At 39.7% G+C, this 26,451-nt stretch overlaps 5 protein-coding genes across 5 annotated transcripts in view; 4 read left to right on the top strand and 1 right to left on the bottom strand.

The window, feature by feature from the left end:
- LOC309354852 (vomeronasal type-2 receptor 26-like) overlaps positions 1-26,451 on the top strand; it is a gene marked incomplete at both ends in the record, with an annotated part of 356,212 nt that overhangs the window by 96,257 nt on the left and 233,504 nt on the right. The window lies entirely within an intron of this gene.
- On the bottom strand, positions 4,771-13,743 carry LOC309356122 (olfactory receptor 6B1-like; the record flags this gene model as incomplete). The annotated part of the gene is made up of 3 exons (XM_081887301.1): positions 13,722-13,743; positions 6,331-6,422; positions 4,771-5,733 (listed from the first exon to the last, which is right to left on the bottom strand). The coding sequence occupies exon 3, from the start codon at positions 5,722-5,724 to the stop codon at positions 4,771-4,773; it is 954 nt and encodes a 317-aa protein (XP_081743427.1). The 5' UTR covers positions 5,725-5,733; positions 6,331-6,422; positions 13,722-13,743.
- LOC309356121 (olfactory receptor 2AP1-like) lies at positions 9,609-10,622 on the top strand (the record flags this gene model as incomplete). The annotated part of the gene is made up of 1 exon (XM_081887300.1): positions 9,609-10,622. One exon carries the CDS (start codon positions 9,609-9,611, stop codon positions 10,620-10,622), a length of 1,014 nt encoding a protein of 337 aa, XP_081743426.1.
- On the top strand, positions 14,782-15,795 carry LOC309356120 (olfactory receptor 2AP1-like; the record flags this gene model as incomplete). The annotated part of the gene is made up of 1 exon (XM_081887299.1): positions 14,782-15,795. One exon carries the CDS (start codon positions 14,782-14,784, stop codon positions 15,793-15,795), a length of 1,014 nt encoding a protein of 337 aa, XP_081743425.1.
- LOC309356119 (olfactory receptor 2AP1-like) lies at positions 21,055-26,431 on the top strand (the record flags this gene model as incomplete). The annotated part of the gene is made up of 2 exons (XM_081887298.1): positions 21,055-21,989; positions 26,254-26,431. 2 exons carry the CDS (start codon positions 21,055-21,057, stop codon positions 26,429-26,431), a joined length of 1,113 nt encoding a protein of 370 aa, XP_081743424.1.

Raw genomic sequence — 26,451 nt, 5'->3', positions numbered from 1 at the left:
AGCCCATCCTGGCTCATAAAAGCTAGCTGGGAAGGACTGGGCGATGGGCTTGGGGTGGTGAATGCTTCCCTCCATGAGGGAGCCTTCCCAGACCCGCTGAAAGAGGCGGTTATTAAACCGCTTCTTAAAAAAACATATTTAAATGCGGCCATGATGGCCAACTTTCGCCGAGTCTCAAATCTTCCATTCTTGGGCAAGGTGATTGAGCGAGTGGTGGCTGAACAACTCCAGGCACACCTGGAAGAAGCGAACCATTTGGATCCCTTCCAGTCGGGATTCAGGCCTCATGGTTGATGATCTCCAGCGGGCTAGGGACAAAGGTGAGAGCTGTTTCCTAGTTCTGCTGGATCTCTCAGCGGTGTTTGATACAATCGACCATAACATCCTTCTGGACCGTCTTGAGGGGCTGGGAGCTGGGGGCACTGTCATACAGTGGTTCCACTCCTTCCTCCTGGGCCGTGTTCAGAAAGTAGGGGGGGATGAGCGTTCAGACCCCTGGGCTCTCACTTGTGGGGTGCCTCAGGGTTCTGTCCTCTCCCCCATGCTTTTTCAACATCTACATGAAGCCGCTGGGAGAAATCATCAGGGGATTTGGGCTGGGTGTTCATCAGTATGTGGATGATACCCAGCTCTACCTCCCTTTCAAATCAGAACCAGTGAAGGCAGTGAAGGTCCTGTGTGAGTGCCTGGAGGTGGTTGGAGGTTGGATGGTGGCTAACAGATTGAGGTTGAATCCTGACAAGACAGAAGTACTGTTTTTGGGGGACAGGAGGTTGGCAGGTGTGGAGGATTCCCTGGTCCTGAATGGGGTAACTGTGCCCCTGAAGGACCAGGTGTGCAGCCTGGGAGTCATTTTGGACTCACAGCTGCCCATGGAGGCACAGGTCAAATCTGTGTCCAGGGCAGTTGTTTACCAGCGCCATCTGGTATGCAGGCTGAGACCCTATCTGCCTGCAGACTTTCTCGCCAGAGTGGTGCATGCTCTGGTTATCTCCCGCTTGAATTACTGCAATGAGCTCTACGTGGGGCTACCTTTGAAGGTGACCCAGAAACTACAACTAATCCAAAATGCAGCAGCTAGACTGGTGACTGGGAGCGGCCGCAGAGACCACATAAGACTGGTCTTGAAAGACCTACATTGGCTCCCAGTACGTTTCCGAGCACAATTCAAAGTGTTGGTACTGACCTTTAAAGCCCTAAACAGCCTTGGTCCAGTATATCTGAAAGAGAGTCTCCACCCCCATTGTTCTGCCTGGACACGGAGGTCCAGCGCCAAGGGCCTTCTGGCAGTTCCCTCACTGCAAGAAGCCAAGTTACAGGGAACCAGACAGAGGGCCTTCTCGGTAGTGGCACCCGCTCTCCGGAACGCCTTCCCACCAGATGTCAAAGAGAAAAATAACTACCAAACTTTTAAAAGATATCTAAAGTCAGCCCTGTTTAGGGAAGCTTTTAATGTTTAATAGGTTATTGTATTTTAGTGTTTTGTTGGAAGCCGCCCAGAGTGGTTGGGGAAGCCCAGCCTGATGGGTGGGGTATAAATAAATTATTATTATTATTATTATTATTATTATTATTATTATTATTATTATTTGTTTCACAATGGTCATCTGCTGTAAGAAACTATGGTCAGTAGCCCATTTTGGCTCACCAGTCAGTATCATTCTGGGGAGGTGGAGACTGAATTATGTGACTTCAATTGGAGGCCTACATTGAGTCTGCAAATGTGCAACTGTTTGTCAATAGGGCTCCCTTCACATGATAAGAAATCCCAATTGCATAAATTTCAGGATTCCTAGTTGCATGAGTAGGACCCCACAAGTGTACCTTTGTACGAGCAACAGTCTAAACTCCATGCAGAATTTTAAATGAATACAGATACATTGCAGTAGACCCTGGTTTTGTGATCCTGCTTCTAACCCCTGCCCACCCCTTGACATGCAAATCAATGAACTCAACAAGGTAGAGTATGTTTTGTCATTTCACAGCACAAAAGTATTCTCACACTCCCTTAGCTCCTATTATAGTGCATTAAGTCCAACTGAGCATAGTTCAGTGCTACTTGCAGAAGATCTAAATCTGTGGTATCAACCATTTAGAAAGCTTGGGCAGCAAGTGATCACATATACCAGTCATGTGATATCCCATCCACTAAAAAGGTAGGGAGGTAGCTATTTAAAGCCATACCTCTCTGAGCTCGTTGAGGTCATCATCAACGCCACCTTTCCCATTGAATTCTCTTGATTTTCCTCAATAATGCCAGAATATGACTGAGAGAGAAAAAAGGACACCAGATATTCAGGCTACCTTTCTTTTCTTCTTCTTTTATTTTAAAACTTGGGAATGCCTACTCACTCTGGTCACCAACCCCACCTACCCACCAAACCCTTTGACAACCCACATCCCACCATACCTGGCCAACCCCTGCTACTTTTACACCTGACTACATGCCCTTTCCTTTACAAATCATCCACCCCCTCCCCTATCCGGTCACAGCTCATCACCCACACAGCTTGCCCCAAGCCTCCCCTCCCCTCACTATTCACCCCAACCCCTTTTATAAAAGGGTAGGAGTTGCGCCCTTCTGGTGCTCTGGGAAGGTCATGGAAGGAGCCCTCCACCTTATAGAGGTATGGTTGGGCGGTTCCTGATTTTGCATGATTTTGTCTTGCATCTGTACCTCCAAAATGGAATCCTTGCATAAGTGCCAGGCCAACTGCACTTTAGGCCCAAATAAATTGTGTATAGATGGTTCCAGCATCCACAGTGAAAAGGATCAAGGAACATAGAAAGAACATTGACTGGTGCTGGCAGCAACTTGAGAAAGATGCTTCTACCGCCTCACCTTTCATTGCTTTCAGGTTTAATAACAGAACTGCTGGGAGTCTGAATCATTCAAGAATTGCTCCAAGGATACAACCAAATGTGCACATAGTCAAATCTTTTTCTTCTGCTTTTCCATTAGTGATCTATAAAGGTAAAGGTAAAGGGACCCCCAACCATTAGGTCCAGTCATGGCTGACTGTGGGGTTGTGGCGCTCATCTCACTTTATTGGCCGAGGGAGCCGGCGTACAGCTTCCAGGTCATGTGGCCAGATTAACAAGCCGCTTCTGGCGAACCAGAGCAGCGCACAGAAACGCCATCTACCTTTCCGCCAGAGTGGTACCTATTTATCTACTTGCACTTTGATGTGCTTTCGAACTAATCGGTTACAAATTAATAACCAACAGTAAAGCTCAGTGATTCATTCTCCCACAACCCCTTGGTTATACTACTACTGCAATGTACATGTGCCTGCCCTGGAATATAGTTTTATAACTTCAAATAGCACAATAAATTTGACTGAGATGGGGAACGTATCATAACCAGTTTTTAACAATCACTGCTGAATGTCAGTTCATTTCCAAGGTGTTGGTGTTGACCAGTAGGTAGGGCTGGGGGGGGGGATGAGTAAGTTTGCATTTAAAGGTGAACCTACATAGTTTACACTTCCCAAAACAATATGTGAAATGGCTTGCAGCCAGCCTTTGACATTGCTCCTTCTCTAAATTTTGCAATTCTTTAGTGAAGCAATGCGCACAAAAACACTAGGGTGAAGTTTGCATAAAAATGCATTGAGTTAGGCAAAATAACATTGAATTGCATTTTATTTGGGGAAATTGCTTTTCAAAATATTTCAGGAGAAATAATCACAAAAACGCTGGTGAATTTTCATGAGGGATTTTAAAATATAAAATAAAATTGCAAGCTGATGTGGAAATCTAGAAAACTGGAAAGTGGAAAAAATGAGAAACAAGAGAAACTGAAATTTACGTATTCACCCAATTTTGCCTTTAGGGCCCTGTGCTCACACTTTTCTCCATATCCCAACATGAATTTGGGCAAGACTGGCCAGGATCTTTCTGCTCTGTGGCTCTGCATTAGTTATGGAACTGGAGTTCAGCAATGTCTGGAGACCACTATATTGAATGAATAAAGTATTTTTCAGCCACTATGCATGCACAAATAATCACTGTGGAGTATTTGGCCGGAGGAGGGACCTACTACATTGTACATAACTTTCCTTGTATGACTATTTCATGGGGTGTTAGATGTGGAGGAACTGGTGTGCATCTGAAATGGTCTATACATGTGAAATGGAAGTGAAGATGATAGATAGACAAATAGATGATAGCGATAGATAGATGATAGATAGATAGATAGATGATAGATAGATAGATAGATAGATAGATAGATAGATAGATGATAGATAGATAGATAGATGATAGATAGATGATAGATAGATGATAGATAGATAGATGATAGAAAACGTATGATGTCTTAGGAACTAAAAAGATAAAGGTAAAGAGACCCCTGACCATTAGGTCCAGTCGCAGACGACTCTGGGGTTGTGGCGCCCATCTCGCTTTATTGGCCGAGGGAGCTGGCATGCAGCATGTGGCCAGCAAGACTAAGCCGCATTTGGCAAACCAGAGCAGTGCACGGAAACACTGTTTACCTTCCCGCTGGAGCAGTACCTATTTATCTACTTGCACTTCATGCTTTGGAACTGCTAGGTTGGCAGGAGAAGGGACCGAGCAATGGGAACTCACCCCGTCTTGAGGATTCAATCTGCCAACCATCTGATCGGCAAACCCTAGGCTCTGTGATTTAACCCACAGCGCCAGCCATGTCCCTTAGGAACTACTACAGTGCAAATATAACTATTACATCACTACAGCAGCAATGGATACAATTCTGAAGAAACCAAATATTCATTGACACACACTGTTTTATCTCAGAAATCTAGCCTGAATTATTTTTGTTTGAATTTTCCTTAAGGCTTCTTTCACCTCTTTATTTCGCAGGCTATAGATCAGGGGATTGACCATTGGAGTCAAGACAGTGTAAAAAGCAGAGAAAACTTTGTTCAAATCTCCCAGCAATTGAGTGTCAGGCAGCATGTACACAATCATCAGGGTCCCATAGAAAATGGTGACCACAGTAAGATGGGATGAGCAGGTAGAGAAAGCCTTTTTCCTTCCTGTGGAAGATGGGATTCTCAAGACAGTGGCTATGATGCAAGCATAAGATGTCACGGTCAGAAAAAAAGGAGGCAGTGTGAAAATGCAAGCCATCATGAAAGCATCAATTATGATTTTGTGAGTATCACTGCAAGCCAATTTTAGCAAGGGGTTGAAGTCGCAAAAGAAATGATCTATTTCGTTTTCCCCACAGAATGTCAACTGCAACAAAGGAAATAATACAGTATTTCCTAGAAAGCCACTTATCCAGGACCCAATCATTAAACAGAGGCAATCCCTGTTGCTCATAAGGGTTGTGTAGTGCAAAGGTTTGCATATGGCTAAATATCGATCATATGACATGGCAGATAAGAGGAAACATTCTGTTGCAGCTAGTGAACCAAAGAAGTACATCTGTAAAAAACAGCCATTGAAAGAAATTGATCTGTTTCCAGTCACAAAACTGGCCAGCATTCTGGGCAAGATTGTTGAGCTGTAGCAAGTCTCCAAGCATGACAGATTCCCTAGGAAGTAGTACATTGGTGTGTGCAAATGCTGATCAGCCATGACAAGTGTGACAATGAGGATGTTTCCAACCATGGTGATAATGTAGATTATCAGGACCATCAGAAAGAGCAAGACCTGGACAGCTGGGATATCTCCAAACCCCAGAAGGATAAATTTTGTAACCACTGTTTGGTTTTCCAATACCTTCTTTTCCATAGAATGAATCTAGAAATAAGTAAAATTGTTATTAAATAAACTTTTTCTATGTACAAATGGGGCTTTCCCCCAGTTAGTTTAGGTTAAAAGACTTATTCACAAAACATGAGTGAAACATAAAATTTAAAATATATTTCTCTCAAATCTCAAAACACACACTTCACAATGATTCCCCCATCCCTGAAAATAGACATATTTAAATGTGGGACTTTCATGCAGTGTGAAATCCACTGGATAACTAATTTCTGATCCACACATGAGTCGTCCACTCGGTCTGTTCATAATGGAATTCTCAATGATCAATTTAATCCACACATTCTAAAAGCTAAATTTAAGAGAATATTAGCATACCATACAACAAAAAGGATGCAAAAATACTTATGTAGACAAGTATTATTAGACAAACCTCCTTCATTAAAGGGGCCAGCAACCTTTCAAGTTATTTCTCAAGTTGCACAGAGATAATATTCCTACTTCTGAAATATCTTAATTTAAATCACTTTTTAATTGGAGGAATAAGGGGGGAAGATTATTTATACATCTTTATCACCTGATAGAAAACTATTATGTTTACCATGTAGTTAAGTGAAGTTGCTTTCTCCTTACCTAGATAGTGGATATTGATTGGAGAAGAAACAGAGAAATCACACCTCATGGATGTGAAACTCTCAATTATGGTGTGGTTGACACTCCAACTCCTAACAGAACAAAGAGGTATGTTGCAATTGTCTAATTTACCAGTGATTAATATTTAGCACATCCTTGCTGTATACTGCAGGGAGAAAAAACATGAATTTGCAAAACATTTCCCACATGCACACACATACAGGAGTGGATTTAATGGTTTATGAAGACATTGAGCTCCTTGTTCTCATTTGTGCCTATGCAGCATTAAAAAACAAAAACAAAATGAAACAAGCCCCCAAAATCTTTTACATACCTGAACGAGGTACATGAAATCATCACAACAATACTCCGATTCTTCTATGCTGAAGTGATTTATAGATATGTATGTTTCCACCCAGAGGGACCACCTCCCCAAGGAGAGCCAGGTTTTGTTTACTTGGCAGTTTTACAACAGTTCCCAACCAAGGAGCAAGTAATGAAGGAGAACCATTTTAAATATTACAATACCCATTGCTAGGATAGCCAACCAGTGGCTTACATAACAAATCTAGTCCCTACAGCAATCTTATCTGGCCTTTGGGGGCCGTACTAATTACCTGAGTTGGTTAAAATGCCAGAGTTTCAGTCATGAGGACAAAGGAAGGTACTTTTCTTGTTGTTTAAACAATATAAATATTCTGCATATTAGTGTTACATCTCTCAGTCTTCTACTGTATGGTCGAAGCAAGGCCTTTGACATAATAATAGCAATAATAATAATTTTATTATTTATACCCACCCATCTGGCTGCAATTCCCCAGCCACTCTGGGCAACTTACAGCAAATAAAAAGTAGTAAAACATTAGACATAAAAAATTTCCCGATACAGGGTTGCCTTCAGTTGTCTTCTAAAAGTCAGATAGTTGTTTATTTCCTTGACATCTGCTGGAAGGGCATTCCTCAGAGGGGGCGCCACAGCCGAGAAGTCCCTCTGCCTGGTTCCCTGTAACCTCACATCTTGCAGTGAGGGAACCGCCAAAAGGTCCTCAGAGCTGGACCTCAGTGTCCGGGCTGAACGATGGGGCTGGAGAGGCTCCTTCAGGTATACTGGGCTGAGGCCATTTAGGGCTTCAAAGGTGAGAGCCAACACTTTAAATTGTGCTTGAAAAACGTACTGGGAGCCAATGTAGGTATTTCAGGACCAGTATTATATGGTCTTGGTGCCCCTTTGCTCTGTGTGCAGAGCTCCCTGCTGTTGAACCATCGAACTGGGGCGGGGAGGTCATTGGCTGCTCAGAGGAATGAAGAGAGGGTAGGAAGCTGCCAGCAACCCACTTTCAAAGGTGGGAAAATCTTTCGCTGCTAAGTTGGGAACTGAAAGTTTGAGTGGCCTTTTGGCTGCGCTCCCTGTTGGCTGGGGGAGAGGGCTCTCCTGGGTACAGGGGAGTCAAAAAGGGGCAGCCCCTGGGCAAGAAGGTCTCTACCTGCTGGCTGTGCTGGAGGGTCCTTCACGGCACACAAAAACCTTTTATTAAGAAATAATAAATTAAATATTGAATTTTCTGTAAAAGAATTCATTACAAGGTGAAGTGTGTGAGGCATTGAATGGGTGGAGGGGAATGGAGGAGAGGCAGAAAGAAGAGCTAATTTGTCCATGGCTAGGGGGTGCAATCTGGACGGTTCTTCCAGGGGCGCAAGATCACCTAGCTATGGCTCTGTATATGGGTAATATATCAATTATAAAGGAAATGGATGTTCCCAAATATAAAGTCTGCTCATCTTCCATAGCATAATACTTGATACGTCAAGGATCACATTTATTATAAAGAGGAAAGAAAGGATATGATACTCTTGAATATAATTTTCATACTGGATGACCACTGTATTGGCATGTGGTTCAGATACCAAATGAAGTACCTAGGGCAATTGTATCATATTTTGTCAGGGTAATGACTCTGCTGTGACTGGTCTTTATTTTTGGATGGCACCTTTCTAAGCCCAGCTCCTCAGGAAGCTGACTTGATTTCGAAGCCCACATTAACAAATTTCAGAAATTATGGAGAGAATCTGACACCCAGGAATTTTAGGAGATCATGGCCACTTGCAAAAACATCAGATTATAAGATACGCTTCACATAGGGGGGGGTGTGTGTGTAGATATAGATACCACCTTTAAAGAAATCACTGCAGAAAGATGATTTTTGAAGGCAAAAAGGAAGATTCAGAGCAGTGGAAAGGAAAATACATGCCACCCAAGGCCAACTCACACAAATAAACTAACCCCAATCCCACTCAAATAGCCATACAGTGGTACCTCGGGTTACATATGCTTCAGGTTACAGACTCCGCTAACCCAGAAATATTACTTCGGGTTAAGAACTTTGCTTCAGGATGAGAAGAGAAAAAGTGCAGTGGCGGCGCAGCGGCAGCGGGGGGGCCCATTAGCTAAAGTGGTGCTTCAGGTTAATAACAGTTTCAGGTTAAGAACAGACCTCCAGAATGAATTAAGTTCTTAACCTAAGGTACCACTGTACTTTTTAAGTGACCAAATCAACAACATGTTGTATTCATGCTGTTCTTATAACTCCATAAGTAAAAGAGCTAGGGCTTTATTTCCCATAATAAAATATGAATATCCATTAAAGAACATTTCTAAGAATCGAAGTCCCCAAAGTGCCCCACATCTGTGACTAGGGATGCATGATCCCCATGTGAGTTTGGTCTAGATTTCAAGCTAATGTTCCCTCTCCGACAATTAGTCCCTATATGTCAATATGTTTACCTTTGATTTCTAATAATATATAACAACCAGCTAGAGACCTCTTCTTTCTGATACAGCCTGGGAGGAGAAACATGCCATGGGTTGCTAAAATAAATAAAGCAGCGATGGAGAAAGAAACTTCCAATCAAGTCTGTGAAGATGAGGATAGAAGAAAACTTGCTCCTAAGACCAGCATCTCAGAAATTGCACTCAGTACAAACTTCAGCTCCTCACCATTCATGATAAAGGTATTTGCATTCAGTGCTAATTATTTGCAGGAACTAAAGCTTTGTAATGAAAGTGTGGTTGTCAATTCCTCACTTCATTCAATAGTAAGAAGTATCTGGTCACACTGAATGCTTTTCGTTTTCTTTGGTTGAGAGAGCACTGAAGACTAGATTATATTGCTCTCCCTTCTATTTCTTCAATTAGTGGTACTTAACTATTTTATAATGGCTATCACTTTCATAACACATTCCAATTATCTTTCAGAATATAGCATTTGATGACAACCACAATGCAGAGAAACCTGAGTGAAGTCACAGAGTTCATCCTTCTGGGATTTGGGGATCTCCCTCATCTGCACATCCTTCTATTCCTTGTGTTTCTGGGGATCTACATTTTGACAATTGCTTTCAATATCCTCATGGTCTTTCTCATAGTGACTGATCATCACCTGCACACACCCATGTACTTCTTCCTGGGGAATCTGTCTTTTTTAGAAGCAGTCTACAGCTCAACAACGCTGCCCAGGATGTTAGGAAGTCTCCTGACAGGAGACAAAACCATCTCTGTTAAAGGATGTCACATGCAATTTTTTGTTGTTGCTCTCCTGATTGGTACAGAATGCTATCCGCTCTCTGTGATGTCTTATGATCGTTTCTTAGCCATATGCAAACCACTATATTATGCAACTCTTATGAATGGTAAGCTGTGTATCCAGCTGGCCAGTTGCTCTTGGGTCAACAGCATTGTGTTGGTCACCATATGTTTGGTCTTGATGTGGCAACTACATTATTGTGGTTCCAATGAAATTGATAATTTATTTTGTGAAGCTCTTTCATTAGTTAAAATCTCATGCAGTGACACCAGCCTTGTGAAATATGTCATTCTAATCCTGGCTTTTGTGTTCAGTTTTCCTCCTTTTCTTTTGACCCTTATCTCCTACATATATATTATTGCTGTCATTTTAAAAATCCCATCCACCACTGGGAAGCAGAAGGCCTTTTCCACCTGTTCTTCTCACATCATTGTTGTTTCTATCTTCTATGGGTCAATATTCATTGCATACTTCACACCAAAAAATGAAACAATGAGAGACCTTAGCAAAATCTTTCCACTGCTTTACATGGTCCTCCCTCCTTTTATTAACCCCCTCATATATAGCCTGAGAAATAAAGATGTCAAAGAGGCTCTGAGAAAGGTTGCTGGAAAATTTTGGAAGGGAAATTTGTGCCTCTTGGTTCCAAATACTGACGGCTCCTTTCTTCTAAGAAATAAAGCTGTATGGGTGTGGAGGATAAATGTTTGATTGTTTAGGCTCTGGTTTTTAATCATGTCTATGCAGAAGTCCATTGTATTTAATTCAATGGGGCTTACTCCCAAATAAACAGAATTTAGATTACTGCCTTAGCTATATAAACCCTCACCCATATCATTATCATCTCAGAGCAAGAAATTATAGAAATTAGTTGGGTGGTGAAGACATGGAAGTTGAAAACATTATAATACGTTTTTGCTTGAAAGTTAGGTTTCAAGCATCTGTTTCAGTATAACTTTTTCCTATGGCCATATATATTTAAGAAATTAGCACAGAGGGTTAATCAGGGAAGTGGAACTTTGCTTGTACTTCTTGATGTCTCTTCAGATGTTGATACTAGTGATGAAAGTATCCTTCTGGAATGACTCCGAGTAATTATAATTGGAGGCATTGTGTTAAGTGGTGTCAGTGCTACTTCTGAAGAGTAGCATTGACAGATTGTTTTTCCAGAGGTTCTCTACAATGCAACTGAATATCTACCCTATCAGCATATAGTACCTTTGCTCAGAACCTGCACTGCTTGCCAATTTGCTACCAGGCCTATTTCAAGGTGTAGCTACATAAAGCCTGGGATAAATTGAACTGTGACATCACCTTACTCCATCTATGTCCACTTAACTGCATCAGTCTGTGGAACTGGGATTGCTATAGATGCTTCATAAGACTCATGCACTCTTTTGAACTCTGCTTATTTACTTAAGGCAAGTGCCTTCACTGTACTCTTTTTTTGGCATCCTCCAAAAACATTTTCCTTTAGGCCTATGTATCCAGGCATGTGGAATATTGACATGTATTTTAATTTGGGTTTTAGCATACTATCACTCTTATTTTTTTAAAAAAGCTTTAAATAGTTATCTGCTTTTACTGATAATTTTATTTTTCATTCTTGCTGAAAACCACTTGGAGATTTTAATGCAACAAAGCAGTATGTACATCTTTTGAAATAATTGAATAAAGTAAAATAAATCCTATGGATGTCTAGGGATGAATAGATCTGCCAAATTCACTTCTTTGAGATCCTTATGACCTCCCATGGTTCAGTTGTAGATAGAGATAGATGAATTCTCTTATTTTCCCATTTCCCCCCAATCTTAAATTGGATTTGTAAACTAAATGAATATTTAATATTGGCAAGATTAACTGCTATAACAAGAAATCAGTCGAATCAAGAATTTAAAAAGGAGTGGAAATATTTTGATGAATATATGGCAAAATATTGCTCAAAAAAGATATGCTAATATGCCCAGATTAAAATGTGAAGTAGTGGATGGAAGAAAAATTACTAATTAAAATGTGTTTTCTAGATTAAAATGTGAAGTAGTGGATGGAAGAAAAATTAGTAAGGAAAGATAATAAGAATATATAGATGACTTGAGAAGACTGTAGAATGCAAAGATTATTGTAAATTGTATTATGTGGAGGAAATCAAGTGGGGGCGGAGGGAAGTGGGAGGAGGGAGAAAAGAATAATATGATGGATTGAGGAAATATAAATGTAAATGTATGGGGGGATGGTGAGGAAATGGTGTTGGCTTTGGTACATTTGTATTGTACTGTAATATGTGAAAACCAATAACTAACTAACTAACTAAATAAATAAATATTTCCCATTTCCTTTTAAAGTAATCAGTGCAGAAATATGATTTTTGAAGGCAAAAGGGAGGATGCAGAGCAGTGGAGAAAAGGTAAGCAGAATGAAAAATACATGCCACCCAAGGCCAATTCACACAAGTAAAGTAATACCAGTAGCAATTTAGAGACCAACTAAATATGTTCTGGGTATAAGCTTTCGTGTGCATGCACACAAAAGCTTATACCCAGAACATGCTTAATTAGTCTCTAAGGTGCTACTGGTCAATCTTTTTATATAGTGGAATTTGCTGCCAAGGAGTGTGGTGGAGTCTCCTTCTTTGGAGGTCTTTAAGCAGAGGCTTGACAACCATATGTCAGGAGTGCTCTGATGGTGTTTCCTGCTTGGCAGGGGGTTGGAATCGATGGCCCTTGTGGTCTCTTCCAACTCTATGATTCTATGAAAAATACGTGCCACCCAAGGCCAAATCTCACAAATAAAGTAATACCAGTAGCATGCACATGAAAGCTTATACCCGGAAGTTGCTTAGTTAGTCTCTCTGGACAATCTTTTTTATATATTTCAACTGTGTCAGAGCAACTTGGCTTCGTACCTGAAAGTTATACTAATTACACTCAAACAGTCTTACATTTTAAGTCACTAAATCAACAGCATATTGTATGCAGGCAGAGCTAGGGCTTTGTTTCCCTTAATAAAATCTGAATATCCATTAAAGAACATTTCTAAGAATGGAAGTCCCCAAAGTGCTCCACATCTGTGACTAGGGATGCATGATCCCCATGTGAGTTTCGTCTAGATTTCAAGCTAATGTTCTCTCTCTGACAATTAGTCTCTATCTGTCAATACGTTTACCTTTGATTTCTAATAATATATAATAACCAGCTAGAGGCTTCCTCTTTCTGATATGCCTGAGAGGAGAAACATGCCATGGGATGCTAAAATAAATGGAGCGATGGAGAAAGAAACTTCCAATCAAGTCTGTGAAGATGAGGATAGAAGTAAACAGACTATGCAACTTGCTCCTAAGAACAGCATCTCAGAAATTGCACTCAATACAAACTTCAGCTCCTCATCCATTCACGATAAAGGTATTTGCATTCAATGCTAATTATGTGCAGGAACTGAAGCTTTGTAACAAATGTGTGATTGTCAATTCCTCACTTTATTCTGAAGTAAGAAATATGTCCCTGCACTGAATGCTTTCTGTTTCTTTGGTTGAGAGACCACTGAAGACTTCTGGGGTTGGCTCTTAGGTCCCTTGAAATCCGTAGATTAATTTAGTCATGGGATTCAATTGCAATTCACTCTTGGCGCATTTCTCCCTCAAGTCCTGAGTTTGAGCGTCTTCAAAACAGATGACACCTTTGGTAAAGGCTGTTCTCCAACTGGAGCACTCGCAGGACAGTGTTTCACAGTTGTCAGTGTTTATACTACATTTTTTAAGATTTGCCCTGAGAGAGCCTTTCAACCTCTTTTGTTGACCACCAGTATTACACTTACCATTTTTAAGTTCAGAGTAGAGTAGTTGCTTTGGAAGACGATAATCAGGCATCCGCACAACATGACAAGTCCAACAAAATTGATGTTGAAGAATCATTACTTCAACACTGGTGATCTTTGCTTCTTCCAGTACATTGGCCAAAAATTCAAATATCCTTTATTAGGCGTAGCAAACCACACATGATCAAATAGACACTGTATACAAATTGTGCAAAATATGAGCTCAGCATAACAAGGTTTGTCCCCGTCAGATCTCTAACTCCAGAGAAAATCAATTTGCATAAAGAATACAATACAACACTACCACATTACCAATAAATTAAGAACCACTAAATCTCTTTATAATGGTCCAGTCTGATAGTGGAGCCCTACCTGTGAGACGTCCTCCCACCAGATGTCAAAAAGAAAAACAACTACCAGACTTTTCGAAGACATCTGAAGGCAGCCCTGTTTAGGGAAGCTTTTAATGTTTGATATATTACAGTATTTTAATATTTTTTGGAAGCCGCCCAGAGTGGCTGGGGAAGCCCGGCCAGATGGCCGGGGAATAAATAATAAATAATAATTATTATTACATGGACAGCACTCAAAAATTCAGCCAATATTAAAGTAATTTGATCATTCCAGTCCGAAAGCAGGTCTTGAACCATTGGTAGCATAGAAATCAGCCTACTGAGTTGTAAGGCCTCTAATATTTGTCTTCTGGAATAAATGCCAAAATCACAAGAAAAGAAAATATGCTCCAAAGTATCAGGTTCCTGTTTTTTACATTTGCAAAGATGCTCTGATTCTGGGAGAGCTAAATAATTTCCTCTCACTATAATTGAGGGAAACATATTAAATCTGGCTAACATAAACAGCCTGCACGATTCATGATTCTTCGGTACATTGGCATTAGTTCACCTGTCTTCCCAGGTGATGTGCCTTTATTTTCAGAGACACCATTGATGGAATCTTTCTCCCTTCCATTTCTTCACTCAGTGGTACTTAACTATTGTATAATGGCTATCCCTTTCATATGACTTTCCAATTATCTTTCAGAATGTAGCATTTGATGACAATGCAGAGAAACCTGAGTGAAATCACAGAGTTCATCCTTCTGGGATTTGGGGATCTCCCTCATCTGCACATCTTTCTGTTCCTTGTGTTTCTGGGGATCTACATTTTGACAATTGCTTTCAATATCCTCATGGTCTTTCTCATAGTGACTGATCATCACCTGCACACACCCATGTACTTCTTCCTGGGGAATTTGTCTTTTTTGGAAGCAGTCTACAGCTCAGCCTCTCTGCCCAAGATGCTGGCCAGTCTCCTAACAGGAGACAAAGCCATCTCTGTTAAAGGATGTTACATACAAATTTTTGTTGTTGCTCTCCTGATTGGTACAGAAAGCTATCTGCTCTCTGTGATGTCTTATGATCGTTTCTTAGCCATATGCAAACCCCTATATTATGCAACTCTTATGAATGGTAAACTGTGTATCCAGCTGGCCAGTTGCTCTTGGGTCAACAGCCTTGTGTTGGTCACCATATGTTTGGTCTTGATATCACAACTACATTATTGTGGTTCCAATGAAATTGATCATTTCTTTTGTGAATCTCTTTCATTGGTTAAAATCTCATGCAGTGACACCAGCCTTGTGAAATATGTCATTCTAATCCTGGCTTTTGTGTTCAGTTTTCCTCCTTTTCTTTTGACCCTTATCTCCTACATATTTATTGTTGCTGCCATTTTGAAAATCCCATCCACCACTGGGAAGCAGAAAGCCTTTTCCACCTGTTCTTCTCATGTGATTGTTGTTTCTGTCTTCTATGGGTCAATATTCATTGCATACTTCACACCAAAAATTGAAACAATGAGAGACCTTAACAAAATCTTTCCACTACTTTACATGGTCCTCCCTCCTTTTATTAACCCCCTCATATATAGCCTGAGAAATAAAGATGTCAAAGAGGCTCTGAGAAAGGTTGCTGGAAAATTTTGGAAGGGAAATTTGTGCCTCTTGGTTCCAAATACTGATGGCTCCTTTCTTCTAAGAAATAAAGCTGTATGGGTGTGGAGGATAAATGTCTGATTGTTCTGACGCTGATTTTTAATCATGTCTATGCAGAAGTCCATTGTATTTAATTCAATGGGGCTTACTCCCAAATAAACAGAATTTAGATTACTGCCTTAGCTATGTAAACCCGCACCCATATCATTATCATGTCAGAGCAAGAAATTATAGAAATGACTTGGGTGGTGAAGGCATGGAAGTTGAAAACATTATAATACACTTTTGCTTGAAAGTTTCAAGCATCTGTTTCAGTGTAACTTTTTCCTATGGCCATATATATTTAGGAAATTAGCACAGAGGGTTAATCAGGGAAGTGGAACTTTGCTTGTACTTCTTGATGTCTCTTCAGATGTTGATACTAGTGATGAAAGTATCCTTCTGGAATGACTCCGAGTAATTATAATTGGAGGCATTGTGTTAATTGGTTTCAGTGCTACTTCTGAAGAGTAGCATTGACAGATTGTTTTTCCAGAGGTTCTCTACAATGCAACTGAATATCTACCCTATCAGCATATAGCACCTCTGCTCAGAACCTGCACTGCTTGCCAATTTGCTACCAGGCCTATTTCAAGGTGTAGCTACATAAAGCCAGGGATAAATTGAACTGTGACATCACCCTACTCATCTATGCCCAGTCTGCATCAGTCTGTGGAACTGGGATTGCTATAGATGCTTCATAAGGCTCATGCACACTTTCGAACTCTCTGCTTATTTGCTTAAAGCAGGTGGCTTCACTGTACTCTTTTTTTGGCACCTGCTAAAAACATTTTCCTTTAGGCCAATGTATCCATGCATGTGGAATATTGACATGTATTTTAATTTGGATTTTAGCATACTGCCGCTCTTATTTTTTTTAAAAAAAGCTTTAAGTAGTTATCAGTTTTTACTGATAATTTTAGTTTTCATTCTTGCTGAAAACCACTTTGAGATTTTTATCCAATCCAACAATGTCAGGGAATTGGAGGCAGAAGAGGGGGGAGAGGATGGGAACTTACCGAGAGTAACCTCCATTAATTAGTAGCTGTTCTTCCTCGGACAAGGAAGGTGATGAAAGGCTGTCAGGAGGCAATGAATCTGAGAGGGGGAGGCACTTCCGGGGCCAAGCCACTTTCGTCAGAGAGGAAGGAAGGGGGTTGGGCTTAGGAAATGGTTATGCAGGGGGAAATCGAAAGTTCCCTCAGTCCAGGCAACTGACTCACCATGATGGAGATGTACTTTTAGAGCTCATGTAAGAAGAGAGAAGAAACCAATAAATCTCTGTAAAAATGGCTGGATTCCCGGACTCTTATCTCTGCTAGCACTCACAACTCATTCCTGACAAGCAATAAATACATCTTTTGAAATAAATGAATAAAGTGAAATAAATCCAATGGATGTCTAGGGATGAATGGATCTGTCAATTTCACTTCTCTCAGATCCTTATCACTTCCAATGGTTCAGTTGTAGATATCTGCCAGTTTTGGTTTCTCTTATTTTCTCATTCCACCCCCCCCCCCCCATCTTAAATTCATTTCTCCATACCTACAGCAATTTTTTGTGGGGAGGAGGGGCAACTTAATCCTAAAGTAATCATTTTGATGCAAATTTCTCCAGAGACACGCATTTCTGTATGTGAATATACATGTTTTTTCAAGCATTTCCCCCTAATATAATGCATTCTGTATGTTATTTTCCCCAATATGCAACTTATCTCAGTGTATGCAGTTCTGTAGAAATTACTTGGCTGGAGAATTGCATTGCAAAATTCAGAGAAGAGTGAATTTAAAAGGATGGCTGTGTGTTGGTTCACATACTTTTCTAGGTTTCAGCTACAAGTAGGTCTGGATTAATGGCCACAGTTCAATGCACTAGGCATGTCAAGTACATGAAGAACTAAAGAAGATGTTGAAAATATCAGTAACAAATAAAGCAGAGACATATCTGCTTGGATTGATAGACGAAGAGATACCACGTTGTGGGCGGGGGGAGAGAGAATTTTCCTATATGCAAGTACAGCTGCTAGAATAATGATAGCTGCTAGGTGGAAATCACAAACTATACCCACAAAGAAGGAATGGATTTGTAAACTAAATGAATATTTAATTTTGGCAAGATTAACTGCTGTAACAAGAAATCAGTCGAATCAAAAATTTAAAAAAGGAGTGGAAATCTTTTGATGAATATATGGCAAAATATTGCTCAAAAAAGATATGCTAATATGCCTAGATTAAAATGTGAAGTAGTGGATGGAAGAAAAATTAGTAAGGAAAGATAATAAGAATATATAGATGACTTCAGAAGACTGTAGAATGCAAATATGATTTTAAATTGTATAATGTGGAGGAAATGAAATGGGGGCAGAGGGAAGTGGGAGGAGGGAGAAAAGAATAATATGATGGATTGAGAAAATATAAATGTAAATGTATGGGGGGATGGGGAGGAAATGGTGTTGGCTTTGGTACATTCGTATTGTACTGTAATAAGTGAAAACCAATAAATAAATAACTAAATAACCAACTAAATAAATAAATAAATAAACAAACAAAATAAAAACAAACAAATAAATATTTGCCTTTTCCTTTTAAAGTAATCAGTGCAGAAATATGATTTTTGAAGGCAAAAGGGAGGATGCAGAGCAGTAGAGAAAAGGTAAGCACTTGTGCAAAAAAAAAAAAAAAAAGAGAGAGAGGCACAAATACAAGATGGGTGACACCTGGCTTGAGAGCAGTACATGTGAAAAGGATCTAGGACATGACATGAGCCAACAGTGTGACGCGGCAGCTAAAAAAGTCAATGCAATTCTGGGCTGCATCAATAGGAGTACAGCATTAAGATCAAGGGAAGTAATAGTGCCACTGTATTCTGCTCTGGTCAGACCTCACCTGGAGTACTGTGTCCAGTTCTGGGCACCACAGTTCAAGAAGGACACTGACAAACTGGAACGTGTCCAGAGGAGGGCAACCAAAATGGTCAAAGGCCTGGAAACGATGCTTTATGAGGAACGGCTAAGGGAGCTGGGCATGTTTAGCCTGGAGAAGAGGAGGTTAAGGGGTGATATGATAGCCATGTTCAAATATATAAAAGGATGTCACATAGAGGAGGGAGAAAGATTGTTTTCTGCTGCTCCAGAGAAGCGGACACGGAGCAATGGATCCAAACTACAAGAAAGAAGATTCCACCTAAACATTAGGAAGAACTTCCTGACAGTAAGAGCTGTTCGACAGTGGAATTTGCTGCCAAGGAGTGTGGTGGAGTCTCCTTCTTTGGAGGTCTTTAAGCAGAGGCTTGACAACCATATGTCAGGAGTGCTCTGATGGTGTTTCCTGTTTGGCAGGGGGTTGGACTCGATGGCCCTTGTGGTCTCTTCCAACTCTATGATTCTATGAAAAATACATGCCACACAAGGCCAACTCTCACAAATAAAGTAATACCAGTAGCCTGCACACGGAAGTTTATACCCGGAACTTGCTTAGTTAGTCTCTAAGGTGCTACTGGACAATCTTTTTATATATTTCAACTGTGTCAGAGCAACTTGGCTACCTACCTGAAAATTATACTAATTACACTCAAACAGTCTTACATTTTAAGTCACTAAATCAACAGCATATTGTATGCGGGTAGAGCTAGGGCTTTGTTTCCCTTAATAAAATCTGAACATCCATTAAAGAATATTTCTAAGAATGGAAGTCCCCAAAGTGCCCCACATCTGTGACTAGGGATGCATGATCCCCATTTGAGTTTCGTCTAGATTTCAAGCTAATGTTCTCTCTCTGACAATTAGTCCCTATCTGTCAATACGTTTACCTTTGATTTCTAATAATATATAATAACCATCTAGAGGCTTCCTCTTTCTGATATGCCTGAGAGGAGAAACATGCCATGGGATGCTAAAATAGATGGAGCGATGGAGAAAGAAACTTCCAATCAAGTCTGTGAAGATGAGGATAGAAGTAAACAGACTATGCAACTTGCTCCTAAGAACAGCATCTCAGAAATTGCACTCAATACAAACCTCAGCTCCTCATCCATTCACGATAAAGGTATGTGCATTCAATGCTAATTATATGCAGGAACTGAAGCTTTGTAATAAATGTGTGATTGTCAATTCCTCACTTTATTCTGAAGTAAGAAATATGTCCCTGCGCCGAATGCTTTCTGTTTCTTTGGTTGAGAGACCACTGAAGACTTCTGGGGTTGGCTCTTAGGTCCCTTGAAATCCGTAGATTAATTTAGTCATGGGATTCAATTGCAATTCACTCTTGGCGCATTTCTCCCTCAAGTCCTGAGTTTGAGCGTCTTCAAAACAGATGACACCTTTGGTAAAGGCTGTTCTCCAACTGGAGCACTCGCAGGACAGTGTTTCACAGTTGTCAGTGTTTATACTACATTTTTTAAGATTTGCCCTGAGAGAGCCTTTCAACCTCTTTTGTTGACCACCAGTATTACACTTACCATTTTTAAGTTCAGAGTAGAGTAGTTGCTTTGGAAGACGATAATCAGGCATCCATACAACATGACCAGTCCAACAAAGTTGATGTTGAAGAATCATTACTTCAACACTGGTGATCTTTGCTTCTTCCAGTACATTGGCCAAAAATTCAAATATCCTTTATTAGGCGTAGCAAACCACACATTATCAAACAGACACCGTATACAAATTGTGCAAAATATGAGTTCAGCATAACAAGGTTTGTCCCCGTCAGATCTTTAATTCCAGAGAAAACCAATTTGCATAAATAATACAATACAACACTACCTCATTTTCGATAAATTAAGAACCACTAAATCTCTTTATAATGGCCCGGGCTTTCTACATCGACAGCAGTCAAAAATTCCGCCACTATTAACGTAATTTGATCATTCCTGTCTGAAAGCAGGTCCTGAACCATTGGTAGCATAGAAATCAGCCTACTGAGTTGTAAGGCCTCTAATAATTGTCTTCTGGCATAAATGCCAAAATCAGAAGAAAAGAAAATATGCTCCAAAGTATCAGGTTACTGTTTACTACATTTGCAGTGATCCTCTGATTCTGGGAGAGCTAAATATCTTCCTCTCACTATAATTGAGGGAAACATATATCTGGCTAATATAAACAGCCTACACAATTCATGATTCTTCAATACATTGGCATTACTTCACCTGTCTTTCCAAGTGATGTGCTTTTTTTCCCCCAGATAGACTGTTGATAGAATCTTTCTCCCTTCCATTTCTTCACTTAGTGGTACTTAATTATTGTATAACAGCTATCACTTTCATATGACTTTCCAATTATCTTTCAGAATGTAGCATTTGATGACAATGCAGAGAAACCTGAGTGAAATCACAGAGTTCATCCTTCTGGGATTTGGGGATCTCCCTCATCTGCACATCTTTCTATTCCTTGTGTTTCTGGGGATCTACATTTTGACAATTGCTTTCAATATCCTCATGGTCTTTCTCATAGTGACTGATCATCACCTGCACACGCCCATGTACTTCTTCCTGGGGAATTTGTCTTTTTTGGAAGCAGTCTACAGCTCAGCCTCTCTTCCCAAGATGCTAGGAAGTCTCCTGACAGGAGACAAAACCATCTCTGTTAAAGGATGTCACATACAATTTTTTGTTGTTGCTCTCCTGATTGGTACAGAAAGCTATCTGCTCTCTGCGATGTCTTATGATCGTTTTTTAGCCATATGCAAACCACTATATTATGCAACACTTATGAATGGTAAACTGTGTATCCAACTGGCCAGCTGCTCTTGGATCAACAGCATTGTGTTGGTCACCATATGCTTGGTCTTATTGTCACAACTACGTTATTGTGGTTCCAATGAAATTGATAATTTTTTGTGTGAATCTCTTTCATTAGTTAAAATCTCATGCAGTGACACCAGCCTTGTGAAATATGTCATTCTAATCCTGGCTTTTGTGTTCAGTTTTCCTCCTTTTCTTTTGACCCTTATCTCCTACATATTTATTGTTGCTGCCATTTTAAAAATCCCATCCTCCACTGGGAAGCAGAAGGCCTTTTCCACCTGTTCTTCTCACATCATTGTTGTTTCTATCTTCTATGGATCAATATTCATTGCATATTTCAAACCAGAAAATGAAACCATCAGAGACCTTAACAAAATCTTTCCACTGCTTTACATGGTCCTCCCTCCTTTAATTAACCCCCTCATATATAGCCTGAGAAATAAAGATGTCAAAGAGGCTCTGAGAAAGGCTGCTGGAAAATTTTGGAAGGGAAATTTGTGCCTCTTGGTTCCAAATACTGATAGCTCGTTTCTTCCAGAAATTATTAAAAGAATGGGGTTGTGCTAACGAGTATATGAAAAAACATTGTTCTGGAGTTAGTATATTGATATGTAATGAGTGATGCTTTACAGGGTTAAAGAATAAGAAAAATGGTGTAAAAAAGCACAAAGATGGAAGTAATCTAATTAGACACAACAATACAGTAAGAGTAATTTTTTTGAGGTCTTAGAACAAAGGAAGGAAGTCAATTTGTGTTTATGTACGTATGGATATGGTTTTGTTCTGTAGATGTGTGCTTTTTTGTTTTTGTTTAGTTTAGTTTTGTTTCCTTTGGTTTTTTTTTTTTCCTTTTCCTTTTCTGTTTTTTTCTATATGTTCCTGGGATTTTTGTCTGTATAGTATTATTTTGGATTCAATGTTTGTAATTTTTGTTATGATTCTGCATTGAAAATAAAAAAAATCAATTTTTTTTTAAAAAAATAAATAAATTGTGAATCTAATGGGATTTACCTGGCGAATTTCAAAAAGAAAAAGAAAGAAAAGAAAGCTGTATGGTTGTGGAGGATAAATGTTTGATTGTTCGGGCTCTGATTTTTAATCATGTCTATGCAGAAGTCCATTGTATTTAATTCAATGAGGCTTACTCCCAAATAAACAGAATTTAGATTACTGCCTTAGCTATATAAACCCTCACCCATATCATTATCATGTCAGAGCAAGAAATTATACAAATTAGTTGGGTGGGGAAAGTCATGGAAGTTGAAAGTTTTTGCTTGAAAGTTAGTTTCAAGCAGGCATAGGCAAACTTGGCCCTCCAGATGTTTTGGGACTAAAATTTCTGTCATCCCTGACCACTGGTCCTGTTAACTAGGGATAGTGGGAGTTGTAGTCCAAAAATAGCTGGAGGGCCATGTTTCCCAATGCCTGATTTCAAGCATCTGTTTCAGTGTAACTGTTCACTGTGGCCATATATATTTAAGGAATTGGCACAGAGAGTTGATGGGGGGAGTGGGACTTTGCTCATGCTTCTTGATGTCTCTTCAGATGTTGGTATCCTCCTGAATTGACTCTGAGTAATTGTAATTGGAGGTATAGTGTTACAGTGGTTTCAGTGCTACATCTGAAGAGAAGCATTGATGGAGTTTTTTTTCCAGAGGTTCTCTACAATGCAACTAAATATCTACCCTATCAGCATATAGCACCTCTGCTCAGAACCTACACTGCTTGCCAATTTGCTGCCAGGCCTATTTCAAGGTGTAGCTACATAAAGCTTGGGATAAATTGAACTGTGACATCGCCTTACTCATCTATGCCCACTTAACTGCATCAGTCTGTGGAATTAGGCCTGCTAAAAATGCTTCATAAGATTCATGCACACTTTTGAACTCTCTGCCTATTGACTTAAGGCAAGTGCTTTTACTGTACTTTTTTTTGACACCTGCCAAAAACATTTTTCTTTAAGCCAATGTATCCAGGCATATGGAATATTGACATGTATTTTAATTTGGATTTTAGTACACTGCTGCTTTTACTTTTTAAAAATGCTTTAAATAGTTATCTGTTTTTACTGATAATTTTAGTTTTCATTCTTGCTGAAAACCACTTTGAGATTTTAATGCAATCCAGCAGTATGTACATCTTTTGAAATAAATGAATAAAGTAAAATAAATCCTATGGATGTCTAGGGATGAACGGATCTGCCAGTTTCACTTCTCTTGGTTCCTTATCCCCTACCATGCTTTTGTTGTAGATAGAGATAGATGAATCTGCCAGTTTTGGTTTCTCTTATTTTCTCATATTTCCAATCTTAAATCCAGTTGTTCACACCTGCAGCAATTTCTGAGTGGGGGGGGGGAATAAATCCTAATGAAAGCCTTTTGATGCACATTTCTCCAGAGATACACATTTCTGTTTGCGAATTTACTGATTTCTTTCAGGCATTTTTTCCTAATATTATGTATTTTATTTTCCCCAAAACACACCTTATCTCAGTGTATGCAGTTTTGTACAGATTAATTGGCTGGAGAACTGCATTGCAAAATTCATAGAAAAGTGAATTTAAAAGGATGGCTTTGTGTTGGTTCACATATTGTGATTCGAGGACTCGATCCCCGCTTTGTGGAATGAAGACACATAGACACAGAGTATAAGTTTAACGGGCAAGAAAAGGCCACAACTTTATTGATTACAGCAAGTGAGAAGGTATTGGCTTAGGCATTGGACAACGACAGATTGACTCCACCCACTCGGAGAGGGGTGAGCCCCAAAGGGGTTTATTCACCAGAAGGTGGAGCCTGTTGATGCTAATACAACTATAAGCTCTCCCCTGATGTCACCGAGGGTTGTGCCATGGCCCCCCGCCACACAGGCATCGGACAGGATCCACGACCGCTGGATTCCTTTAACGGAATACCCAAATTTGAAGGGGTAGGCGATGGCCACACCTAGCCCTTCCACGCACCATCAACACATTCCAACATAGAAGAGTGAATTTAAAAGGATGGCTTTGTGTTGGTTCACATATTGTTCCCGGTTTCAGCTACAAGTTGGTCTGGATCAATGACCACAGTTCATTGCACTCTAGGCATGTCAAAAATTCCTTTTACCCAGTATGTGGGTAAAAAATAGAACATAAAAAGTAGGATGCACTGCACTGCCGAAAGGTCTAATGAAACGAAAAGCACATACCCTCATGAACAACTCACAATAATAAGTCAATACCACATCTATTGCCTTACTTTTCAATGAGGCCTTAAGCTGTATATTGCCCAAATGCCTTCCCTGCTCCTTATAATTAAGTAAAAGTAAAAGAGGTAGTGCTTAAAAGAAGAATTACTCTGAACATTCAAGAAAGCAGTGGGAATATTTCCGAATGAGGGAAATCCCCACAGTGTCCTACTTCTGTGACTATGGGCCTGCAGTATCCCCGTGTGGCTTCAATCTAGCTTTGAAACCTACATTCCCTCTCAGATTATTATTGCATCTCTCAAGATATTTACCTTTTATGCTTAATAATAAATAATAACCAAACAGAAACTACCTCTCTTTATATATATATATATATAAAGCCTAAGATGTGAAACAAGCCATAGCAGACTAAACAGAATTCAGAAATTATGGGAAGGCAAGCTTTGTCTATTGAGATGCTTATAGAAGACACTGTGCACATCTTGCTCCCAAGACCAAAAGCTGCTCGAAATTGAGCTTACAAGAAACTTCATTCATGAGAGAGGTAATGACATTCAGTGCAAGTTATTTGCAGGAACTGAAGCGCCGTGATAAATGTGTGTTTATGAACTGCTTGCTTTGAGTAACAAAGCTGTGACAGCACTGAATGCTTTCATTTTCTTTGCTTGAGAAAGATTTGGAGGCTTTTGGGGTAGACTCCTCCACTGAAATCAATGGGTCAAACTTATCATGGCTTAATAAGACCCATAGTTTTCAATGGGAACTGAATTCAATTCACTTAATCTGGATCTAACCAACAGCCAGTTGGAATTTGGGATGAGCAAATCTGTGAATTTTGGCTTCTCTCAAATTGCCATTTTCCCACTTCGAAGGTCAGTTTTCCAAATTCCCACACTGGTTTCTGAATTTTTTTAAAAGTCCTCATAAAAGTTCACTAGGATTTTAGTACAAATATCTCAAAATATGCATATATTTGTATGCAAATTTGCCTAAGATACTTCTTTTTACAAATCAGTTCCCCCTAATGGAACACATTTTTGCTTGTTGTTTCATGAATATATGGTTTTATATGAACACTTTCCCCAAGTATATGCATTTTTAGAAATATGACTTGGCTGGAGAACTATATTATTGCAAGATCCAGAGAAGTGCAAATTTCAATGGATGGCTGTGTTTTGGTCCATGCATTGTTTCAGAAACTACAAATTGTGTATGCTTGCCTTTCAATGTGAACTGAATTGATCCCCCCCATTCCTAATATTACCATTGGTTTATTTACATATATACCAGTAGAGCACTGAAGGCAAAAATAAGAATGGCTATTTCTGTGATACTATATGTCAATATCACATTCATTTGTGTTTAATAAAAGAATACTGTATGAAAATTTGCAATTAAATACATATACCTCACAAGATAAACTGAAATAGATATTTTTAATGTATGCATTTCTACACGTATTCTATAGATTAGACATTTTAATGCAGTTTGGTACATTCCTTTATTTTCTGTATTACAAAATTCTGTAAATTTGAACTCCACAGTATACTTATGTCCTGGTCCCTCTTTTAGTCCAGGAACTGTGAATACGGTTATTTCCCCTATATGTATAGATTTCACAATTTTCCTCCCTCTCCATCATGATTATATCAAGTCGCCTGCAAGCCTCTATGAGTATTTTACCAGTATACCAATAAGTATTTCTGCTAAATGCAACATGTCCCGATTAGGCTGGAGTGCAGTAAGGTAAAGGACCCCTGGACGGTTAAG

Source organism: Podarcis melisellensis, assembly GCF_964234715.1.
Source record: "Podarcis melisellensis genome assembly, chromosome: 13".
Classification (NCBI taxonomy): domain Eukaryota; kingdom Metazoa; phylum Chordata; class Lepidosauria; order Squamata; family Lacertidae; genus Podarcis; species Podarcis melisellensis.
The sequence above is the reverse complement of the archived record's forward strand: the minus strand, read 5'-3'. Positions and strand labels throughout refer to the sequence as shown.